A 10,769-nucleotide genomic window follows, 5' to 3' on the forward strand; every position below is an offset into this window, starting at 1 on the left:
GCAGGAAGAAGGTGCCTTGATAGAGGTTAAGGTTAATGCCCTTCTACTTTAGGATTATTGTTAGGGTGGGTGGTGGGAGCAAGCCTATTTAAGCCTAGACTAGAAAGGTGTCAAAATAATAGCATAAGTATTTTATTGTTTAAACTGTATGTAGTAAGGGTGAAAAAGTCTGATGCAGCTTCCCTTTGTAACTTTGCTGACATGGAAAATTCCTTTGCATCATTGTACGTCTCTAATTCTAGCTAGGGATCATCCTTAGCTTAGACTTACAACAACTAGTAAGATTCCACCCTTCAGATATAATAAGTCTCAAAGTAAATTTCTTCCATATAATATTAAGTATAGTAATATGTATATTATTAATTGTAAATTCATTGCTAAGCATATATTTGAGTTACTAATTAGTAGCGTATAATTCAAAATTTACCCCCACTGGTTGTAAAGTATTTTCTACTTTCTATATATTGGAAATGGCATTAAAAGCATGCTCCATATACTAGGGGACCCTAAACTCTGGAGGACAATAGCGAGAGAAGCATGGCCCTTGTCTTAATCCAGACCGTTTGGCGCCCAAAAAGCACGCAGATTATCATATTTTTACATACAGTTAGGAGTATAAAAATTAGCGCGGGATCAGCGGCCGCTCCTGCCGTCATTCCATCCACCGCTGCGCTGCAAGTCCAAGAAATCCTCGCAACCCAACACCAAGACGCCGACGAGGAAGAAGGAGGAGGAGGAGGAGGACGCGTAATCAACACACAAAGGCGGAAGATTCCATTCCGATCCTCCCAAAATCCCGAGGCGCCCGCGCGCCTGCCCGCCTGCCCGCTTGCCAGCCATGGCCGTGCCGCCGGAGGAGCACCGGCAGCGGGAGCAAGAAGAAGAAGAAGAAGAAGACAGCGACGAGTTCACCTTCCCCACGCCGCCGCCGCTCCTCGCCCGCGGCAGGGACGGGCGCCACCTGCCCTGCTCGGCGTCGGCGTCGTCCTCCCCGCCCGTCTGGCTGCTTTCCTCGCCGATCCGCCGCAGCTTCTCCGCCGCCGACTGCGCCGCCTCGCCGTGGCGGGACCGTGTCCTGCTCGGCCGCCAGCGCCTCAACGGCGCGTGCTCCCCCGCGCTCAGCGACTACGCCGCCGCCGGCGGCTTCTGCGACGACGAGGAGGAGGAAGAGGAGAGGATGGACAGCCTCTGGGAGGACCTCAACGACGACGACGCGGCGGCCGGCCGGCCCCGGAACGACGACCTGTTCCTAGCAGGCTCCCTCGACGTGTCGCGCCGCCGGTCCGTCGCCGGCGGCCCCGTCTCCGCCGAGAGGGCGAGGAGGGCGGCCAAGGACCAGCGCGAGGCCGCCGCCGCCGCGGTGCTGGGCGCGTCGAGGAGCTCGCGGCGCCGGGCGCCGGGGCTGGTGGTGATGATGCGCGCACTCAGGAGGATGTTCGTGGCGCACAAGGGCAAGAGCAGGGTGCACAGGGACGAGCAGAGCGCCGCCTCTGCATCGGCTTCCTCCTTCCTGCAGTAAAAATCCCTTCAACAAAGGATGAGCGGATGCATTTTTTGGTGAAGAAACTCAGCCTTATACTCTTCTAATGCGTTTATTTCGTTTTAAATCCTGTTGTGCTTCCATTTCTTGACTGGATTATTGTTCCGGGCCGGCCATGTTGATGATCACAGTTCTAATGTGCATCGTTGTGGATAGTAGTTCTATCTGTTTTTTTCTCTTTTGGTTACAAAGAAAAAAAGAATTGATGTTCTAATTAGACTGTAAATGTTATATGGACAGAGTTGGAGATCGCCGAGGCTGTTCTCTTTCACCCTCTCTTTCTAGAATTTTAGATTGTGTTTGTAATTATATTCCTGTGTTTTCCTATAATCTGAGATGTACGAACCATGGTGAGATTGTGTTCTGAATAACTCTACTTAATTAGCTGCATGCCTGCATACTGCATAAGCCCATAAACCACCAATACAATTATGTATTTTTTTTCAAAAAAGAACATGCCCTGGATTATGTACTCGATTATCCTTTGCTTGGACTAAATTACAGGCGAAGAATTAGGCACATGTCCACTGTCATCTGCTAGATCATGGAAGCTGGATGATTCGGATGCATTAGGACAAAACCCACCAGCAGCTTCTTAGGTTGGACCTGTCTGCACAAATGGACAAGGTCGGTTAGGCCATGTAACTGACGAGTGACGACCTGTCAAATGAAGGCATGCTGCAGTTGTTGTAGCAATCAGGTCAACTTTGGGAAGCACCGATGATTCGAACATTCAGTAGTACGCGCAGACTGACTGCCACCTTGATGATGACACACATTTTCAGTTCTTGTCTGCTTGAGCAAGGTTGGTTCAGGGCCAATTATATATTTACAGTCAATAGATAATTAACTAATTCGCAGGAAAATTATATATAGATCAAAGTGGTTTTAAGTTCTAACCCAACGATGGCATCGTCGTCGTCGCCTCCGCCGTGGCCCGATCTCCTGCCGGAAGTCCTCGGACAGATCGTCACCTACCTCTGCCCTGCCGATGTCGCCCGCTTCCGGGCCGTTTGCCGCGCATGGCACTCCGCCGCGCGCCAGCTGCATGGCCATCAGCACGAACAGCAGCTGAGTTCTTACCATCCCTAGACAGACGGCCATACCGAGCGTGTCAATCAATGCATGGAGACGTTCCTTCGTTGCTTTGTTCATGCGTGCCCAACCAAGTGGTCCAGTTGGTTATCTCTTGCGGAGTTCTGGTACAACACTAGCATGCATTCAGCATTGGGTCGTTCTCCTTTTGAGGTGCTGTAAGGTCACTCTCCAAGATATTTTGGCATCCAGGCTGCTTCTGCATGCACCAATTCTGATTTGTCTGCTTGGCTGCAAGAACGTGAGGTGATGCAAGCACTTGTTAAACATCATCTCTATCGAGCACAAGATCGTATGAAACACCAAGCTGACAAGGGGCGTTCAGAACACCAATTTCAAGTTGGAGAGCTGGTTTGCCTTAAGCTGCAGCCTGATGTCCAATCTTCACTGTCCGCTCGTGCTAACCAGAAGCTTGCCTTTAAGTTTTTTGGGCCCTTCAAAGTGTTGCAGCGAGTGGGATCAGCGGCATATAAGCTTGAGCTTCCATCAGATGCTACAATTCACCCAGTTTTCCATGTGTCGCAGCTTAAGAAGGCAATTGGTGTTCAGGTAGTATCTCCTGACTTACCTCCTGGTGATACAACATTTCAGGTCCCTGAGCGTGTTCTGGAGCGACGGATGTCTTCTGGTGATCGGCCGGTTCTCCAAGGTCTGATCAAGTGGTCAGGTATGCCTGCTGCATTGCATTGGCCACATGAAAGAATTTGGACTCTCTTCGTCAACGTCTTCCGCTGGCGCCGACTTAGGGGCAAGTCATTTCTCAAGGAGAGGGGAATGTTACCAGTACTTCTGCTGCAGCTGATGACAAGGTGGAGAATGCAAGTCCTGAAGAGGCGTGTAATCAAGCCTAATAGGAAAGTGAGCGGTCCGGACTGGAGGGTTTAGGTTATATGTGTAACAGTAGTGCGTGCGAGAGAGAGGCATCACGGATTGTAACATCTTTCTGAACTCTAAACATTCTTCCGCCGCCCGCCGCCCCTATTCTTCTTCCTCCTCTGCTCCGATCCCCAACTCGAGTTCGCCTTCCCTTCCTCGCTGTTAACAGGCGGTTCTCCACAATGCCCTGGGGTACCTGGGCGTTCGCTGCTCCTGCAGTCCTGCTGCCGACGCCGGCGGCGTGCGCAACGTCAAAAGCTTCGAGCCTGCGAAGTAAAACTGCGTTTTTTTAAAAAAAATTCCTAGAGTGCATTCTGAATCCTCTGAATCCGCTTGTTGTATGTTTTTTTGGGAGTTTTTGTGGTGGATTCACCAACTGCTTAGAATCACCAAATCTGTATAGATACATGTACATTTCTAGCTAAGGTTATGTGCTAGCTTTACTGCAGTAGCAGTGCCGCATCTAAGTCCAGAGAATTGTTTTATCTGCACCTTTTGTGCACGCTGAATTGATTTGGCAACCTCATTTTACTTTATATACGTATAATGCAAGATATTTCTGGTCAGTATATGAATTATCAAAATCAGCGGCAATATGCACAATGTTCAGACAATGCTTAAGAAATACTAGTTCTAGAAAAGGTTTAATAATCGTACATGGGACTATAGGATTCAATTGAATGGAAGTACAAGGGATAATAAGATCACGACACTCAAAGCATCGTATAGCCAGTAAAGCTACTGCCTCCGAAGGAGAACTAGGTTCTCAGTGTGATCATCATATACCAATTTTGCAATCAGGAAGAATGCCAGCAATGCAAGAGCAGCAAGTCCTCCAAAAACAAATCCATAGATAAGTGCATGATGCAACTTGTGTTCTTGTGAGATGGAGGATTGGTGACTTGACACGGAGATGCAGTGGTTGCTGAGTAACGCGCCACAGAGATTAGGATTCCCACCGTAACTAGAATTTGAAAACGTATCAAACTGTGCTCCAGTTGGAATTGGCCCTTCCAGTTCATTATTAGACACATTGAATAGAGAAAGGAAGTGCAGGCCACTCAATGCAGATGGGAGTTCACCGGTGATATGGTTGTTTGACAGGTCTAGCATTTGTAGGTTTGTGAGCTTGCAGATTTCTTGGGGTATTTCTCCAGAAAAGCCATTGGAACTGAAGTTGATGACATTGAGCATTTTCAACTGACCAATCTCAGGGGGGATCGTTCCAGTGAATCTATTGTTTCCTAAGTTCAATACACTGGGGAAAGCATTGAGCATACGGTATTGATGTGACTGTGTCCAATATACAGGTAACTCAAGGAACTTCATGTCCAACTTGGCAGAATTCTTCTTATATTGTAGCATCGGCATCTCCATCAATGCCATTGGGATATCCCCTGTAATCATGTTGCTTGATATGTCCAGAAAGAAGAGGAGTTCCAGTCTGTTAATCCATGATGGTATCAGCCCAGTGAGTCGATTGCTGGATAAATCTAGCACCTCCAACTTTTTGAGCTTTGACAGCCAAGGGGGGATTTGTCCGACCAATGGGCAACCATCTAAGGTCAGTATCTGAAGATTCTCAAAACCATCAATTGTTTCATCCTGTGGCATAGTTTCGCCGTTGAAGTTGGTTCCTATTACTAAAGTGGTGAGGTTCTTGCAGCTCTTGAGAATCTGTATCACATTTGTGATGTTTGTAAAAGAGTTATCTGTCAGTGAAAGGAAGGAGAGAGACCTAAGATTTCCTATTCTTGGTGGCAATTGGCCATGAAAATCATTGTAGGCCAACCGCAATGCAATTAAATTGCTGCACAAGCAAATGCTTTCTGGAACTTTACCTGTGAAGTAGTTCAGCGAAAAATCTGCTGTTCTCAGATCGAGTAGGGTGAAGTTGACTTTGCTGAGATCTCCGGAAAAACTGTTGTTTCTGAGGTTGATATACCTGATATTTGAGCAGTTACCTAGGGTCGATGGCAGCTCACCAGACATGAGGTTGTTGTCCAAGTGGAGCTCCTCCAATTTTCTTAGCCGGTCTATAGAATCTGGGATTTTGCCTCTGAGACCATTTGATCCAAGATCAAGGACCGTCAAATTGTTGAGTTTGACCACTTGGGAACCATCAAAAACTCCTTGTAAACCATTGTTAGGAAAAGAGAGGTGTTCCAATGAGGTAGCACTGAAGAGTTCATGAGGAAGAGCTCCACTAAGGTCGTTGTGCCCAACCTTGATCACTCTCAGCATGGAGCAATTGCCAAGTTCTGGAGGTATATTGCCGCTGAATTTGTTGTAACAAAGGTCCAGAACACTGAAGGAAGGGGAGCTCTTACAGATAGAGGCTGGTATCTGTCCTGCAAAGCTATTATTGCTAGCATTAAGAGCAATCAAATTCTTCATTGCGCCCCATATTGTGGATGGAAACTGTCCCGTAAAGAAGTTGCTCGAGATATTCAGTACCTGCAGAGGAAGATTGTGATTTAAAGGTCGCAGCTCTTTCAAGGGACCTGTCAGATGGTTGAAGCTGACATCAAGGACAGCGATGCTGTTGTGCAACACCAATTCAGTCGGTAGAATTCCATGCAGAGAATTGTGGGAGAGGTTGAGATTCATTAACCCTGTGAGATTGGCAAGGGACGGCGATACACTCCCCGTAAGTCCTTTAGAAGCTAATGAGACACCCATGACCGTGTTGTCACCTCTGCAGGTGACCCCTTCCCAAGCGCAGCAGTCAGTACCATGCATCCATGACATTCTGAGGCTGCCATCGCTGCCTGGTGAGAGCTGAGCAAGGAAGTCTAGGAGGGAGCTCTGCTCGTCCTCCGTGCAGGAACTGGTGAGCGAAGCAAAGGTGAGCAGCAGCAGAACAACAAGGCCAAGGAAAGTCATGGTGAATTTTTGTTGGTGCTGAAGCTGAAGCATGGGAAATGGAGGAGACATGGTTCTCATGAGTCTGGACTGAGTAGTTCAGTACTTGAATAGATCTAAAGATCTCAACTGAAATGAGAGAAAACAAAATTATGCTTGTTGATGTTGCATGTAGAATAATTTTAAGCCTATTCTAGACTTCTGTTTATACAATTAGATGTTACATGGACTGCAAGTAACAAATTCAGGAGAGCCAACCACTATGACTATGCTGCATTCACAATGATAGCTACACTAATAGAAGGTTACAACACCGAAGAGAAGTTGCTGGGTAAGTATGGTCAGAGCCAGCGAATCCTAGCCTGCTATATGTTACAGACTATGCCGTTGGTATTCCAGTACAAGTCTTCTCAATATAGGATAAATATCAGAGCTACGGTTTTAATTATATGTTTTTTTTGGAAACACAGTGAGGTGAACCCCACACAAACTTGGGGAGGAAGTTCAGCAGTGATTTTTTCTTGGAGTGCAGGGGCCATAATGGGTCATGTTATCAGCGTCATGAGGATGAGAATGACTATTCCTCTGAATGTTTTCATGGAAACTTCATGAGGATGAGAATGACTATTCCTCTGAATGTTTTCATGGAATTGTTTCCATGATAATAGAAGGATTGTGGACCTAAACAGAACTGAAAGAACAGAGATTTATATAGAGAAAGGACAATAAGCTGGCAGGCGCTGCTGAAGGCTGACCATGCAAAGGTTAACGGCCAAGTGGTAGGTGTTATGTCCAATCCTTCAGCTGAAACATGGAGGCTAAGCCAAAGGTTTGACCATCTAACATGATCACATCTCTGTAACCGGTAGCTCATTTTACTGCTGGTGGTAGGTGTTATGTGGAGGGAAAAAATAATCAAGATTAGAAGCACATCAAATTTGATCTTCTGAACAAGCACATCAAATTCTCCGATACATGAACGTTTGCGATAGCTCGGTTTACTCAATTTAAGAAGGCTAGATTTGTCTTCTATTCTTTGATAAGAGAAGCTTTATTAATCTTAGACAACTACGTCAAGATGATACAACCATAGCTGTGATCCACACAGCTACCTAAGCCCTAAAGAAGTAGTAAAAAGCTAAAGACATAACACCATATATCCATATCGTAACAAATATCCATTTCAGTACCTGGCTACTAAACTCCTGCGCATGCAACCGGGCTTGAATTGTGCAGCTAGGTTACGGGCATAAGTACTCCTACATTCTTATGCATTCCATTTGAGCCGCTCGATAATTCTTGCCACGATAATGGAGACAAACACAAGCACCAGCAATATGCCTTCGTAAACGTAATCCATTGTGCTTCTGGCGGAGCCGAAAGTCAATGCCCCCATCAAAGCGAGGAGATCCAAGACTACAAGCACGTTGCATACCTTCAATTTGCTCCTGCTGCTGCTGCTGAGGCGGCGCCAGAACAACTTCACTGGTTATGATTCCATCGACTGCTTCAGGAGAAAACTGGGTGACGGTGACCTCTTGCAGGCTGTGCCAGAACAACTGCCGATGAATCACAGGCTCCCTGCAGATACTTGGACGCCAGACATGATCAAGTAATTCTTTTTTTTGAACATTAATGATCAAGTAATTCCGCCGGTTGGTTTCTTAAGTTATCAGTACCTGGCCATGATCAGAATAAATGAGAAAAAACAACTAAATTTTTTTATGGATATATGTAGTAGATACCTTGCTCTCTGAAAGGTTAAAGTAAGTTTATTTCTTTTATATATGAAGCAAAATAAAACCTTTGCAGTTTGATTAATTGATTGAGGTTAGTTTTGACGTAAGTATACTAATACAATTAGCATGGTGAAAGCACCTTTAATTATACTAATATATCCAAATCTGATTAGAAAAATAGCAAAAGGACTAACGAACCTTTTAGAAATATATAAACGCATTTTCCACCTGCAAATCAAAGGAAATGAAAGAATGAGACGGTAAGAATCCACATGACTTACTAGCAGAATCACCTAGATACTTCTTCAGGCCAAATCTGGAAGATCGGGTAGGGGAACAGCAGGGAGGGAGCGTAGTGGGAGCAGAGGAGATGACCGGACCACCGGTGGTGAGGACGGATTGGAATTGGAGGCCGCAGGCAGGCGGCGCGGAGGTTGCGAATGGATGGGGCTCGGGACTCCGGGAGGTGGTGGTGGTGGTGGTGACTGCCTGACTGGTAATGGCTGGGCACCGGAGAGGACTGCTGTGGCAGTGAGAACCGAGGAGTCGGCGGTGGTGGCCTGGTGGGGGAGCTTGGCACCATTTTCTGTCGAGAAACTTTCGGCTACTCGGTGGTGGTGGTGGGAGTCATGCTCGGCAAGGCCCATCAGCATTTTCCACCAGCGCTGCAATGCTACCCTACAACATGCATCTTGGATCTGCATGAATACACATCAGCTTCATTGGTATCCTTTTTCATCGGCACCAAGATGTTTAATTAAAACTGAGAACATGCAGAACTTAGGACTTACTAGCATCCTGATATCCTAGTCTGCATGCCCAATTCAAGAAGGGGGGCAAAATGTCTAGGAACACTTCGGTGCTTTTTGTAGCAGCTTGTGCGTATCTACCAAACCCTCTGTCTTCACTATTTCCATCGTCCTGTATTTTGTTGATTTTTATGTAATTCTCATTAAGTTGTCGGCCAATATAGAAATTTGGGTAAATTCTTAGTTGCTGACTTATTCATCTTGTCCCTACTTCAATGACCAACGATATCGAACTTTCAATGAACAAGGCATCACCTAGAAAAGAAATGTTCCTCCAATTATTCAAAAAATTAAATGGTAATAAAAGAATGGAGTGGAGTTTGAACCCAACAAGCTAGCAAGCCATTACTGCAAATGTGGACCTTTGCATCGCAGAAACAATAAGGAATGACTAGAGCAAATCTCTTGATCGAAGCAAATGTGGATGCTTCTCCAGCGATGTTGGCGGCTGCAGTTGCCATCCTCGCCGTTGTTGCATCGCTCCCACTACTGCTCCGCCTCCTCTCTGCCAGCTCCGGCGGCAAGAAGACGAAGCCCCCACTGCCTCCCGGTTCGTTCGGTCTACCTTTCATCGGGTAGACGCTCAGCCTGGTTCGCGCCCTCCGCGCCAACACCGCCGACGACTGGCTCCGGCGCTACGTGGTCGCGTACGGCCCCGTGTCGCGTCTGTCCCTCTTCGGCTGCCTGACGGCCTTCCTCGTTGGCCCCGCCGCCAACAAGTTCATCTTTGCCAGCGCCGCGGTGACCGCCAAGACCGCCAAGACCCCCGAGTCCCTCGCCCGGATGGTCGGCCGCCGGACGATCCGGGAGGTGGTCGGTGACGAGCACCGCCGAGTCAGGGCCACGATGGCGCAGTTCCTCAGGGTGGACGCCGTCAAGAGGTACGTCGCCGGCATGGACGGAGAGGTCCGGCGCCACCTCGACGCCGAGTGGTGCTGCCGCGGTGCCGTGGCCGTGATGCCGTCGATGAAGCTGCTCACCTTCGACGTCATGTGCACCGCCATATTCGGCCTGGGGAGGGACGCCGCCGTACGGCGGGAACTGTGGACGGAATTCCAGCAGCTGGTGAGGGGCATCTGGGCGGTCCCGGTCAACCTGCCCTTCACCATCTACAGCCGCTGCCTCGCCGCGAGCCGGGATTAAATCGTCCGTGGAAAGGATTGCAGGCGCCCGACAGTGGCGGGTGGCCGCCCGGCGCAAGCAGCCTCCACGTCGACCTCTCTGGAATTACAGCACCACATGAAGCTATTCTCAGTATCCCTCCAGGTATTTGCAGATGCTGCCAATGAATCACCTCCATTTGACCCCGAGTACACTCTCAAGATCGAGATCTTCAAGGCGGACATCAATGACGGCATATGGGTTTCAGTCACGGGTCGTGATGCGCTACATGAAGGTGAGGCATTCTTTCTCAGCCATCATTCAGAAAGTCCACCCATGTGTACGGAGACATGGAAGAGGGTTGTGTCGGGACTATAGCCCCTTTATTCACGGGTCAATTTTAAACCGGGTAAAAGTGTAATATCCCTTAAATTGAGCGATATTAATTGTGCCAGTTTTTGTAAAAAATTAAAACTTTTTATTTGATCGTGTGAAGCGTATAAATACTTGGTCAAATTTAAGATCAACCCTTAATTCTTTCTTCTAAATTCAAAAGCTAGTAATTAAATTGTGTATTTAAATTTAAAACATGCTTGCACGAGTGATTTAGATTTTATTTGATTTAATTTGGATCTCAAAGGTAGATCAAAAAATACAAACTAAAACTAGCATAATAAAAATCCAACATGACTAACTCTAACTTGCACCCGAGCTTTTCACAACTCAGCCAGCTCGGTCTAAACG

The 10,769-nt window shown here is 47.2% G+C and overlaps 3 protein-coding genes across 5 annotated transcripts; 2 read left to right on the forward strand and 1 right to left on the reverse strand.

Moving 5' to 3' along the window:
- Positions 1–697: 697 nt before the first annotated feature.
- On the forward strand, positions 698–1,924 carry LOC140223115 (uncharacterized). Its single transcript, XM_072294599.1, has one exon. The coding sequence runs from the start codon at positions 839–841 to the stop codon at positions 1,517–1,519; it is 681 nt and encodes a 226-aa protein (XP_072150700.1). The 5' UTR covers positions 698–838; the 3' UTR covers positions 1,520–1,924.
- A 1,860-nt stretch (positions 1,925–3,784) lies between these two features.
- LOC117859782 (uncharacterized) lies at positions 3,785–10,356 on the reverse strand. 3 transcript variants are annotated; one of them, XM_072294598.1, is made up of 2 exons: positions 7,812–10,356; positions 3,785–7,743 (listed from the first exon to the last, which is right to left on the reverse strand). In XM_072294598.1, the coding sequence occupies exon 2, from the start codon at positions 6,455–6,457 to the stop codon at positions 4,250–4,252; it is 2,208 nt and encodes a 735-aa protein (XP_072150699.1). In that variant the 5' UTR covers positions 6,458–7,743; positions 7,812–10,356; the 3' UTR covers positions 3,785–4,249. The 3 variants fall into 3 exon arrangements, with proteins under 3 accessions (XP_072150699.1, XP_072150698.1, XP_072150697.1); XM_072294597.1 differs by having other exon boundaries at positions 3,785–8,055; positions 8,314–10,355; XM_072294596.1 differs by having other exon boundaries at positions 3,785–8,055; positions 8,397–10,353.
- Positions 8,560–10,067, forward strand: LOC117860691 (cytochrome P450 716A1-like). The gene is made up of 2 exons (XM_072294520.1): positions 8,560–8,646; positions 9,504–10,067. Exons 1-2 carry the CDS (start codon positions 8,560–8,562, stop codon positions 10,065–10,067), a joined length of 651 nt encoding a protein of 216 aa, XP_072150621.1.
- Positions 10,357–10,769: the final 413 nt, after the last annotated feature.

This window comes from Setaria viridis, chromosome 6 (genome assembly GCF_005286985.2).
Source record: "Setaria viridis chromosome 6, Setaria_viridis_v4.0, whole genome shotgun sequence".
Classification (NCBI taxonomy): Eukaryota; Viridiplantae; Streptophyta; class Magnoliopsida; order Poales; family Poaceae; genus Setaria; species Setaria viridis.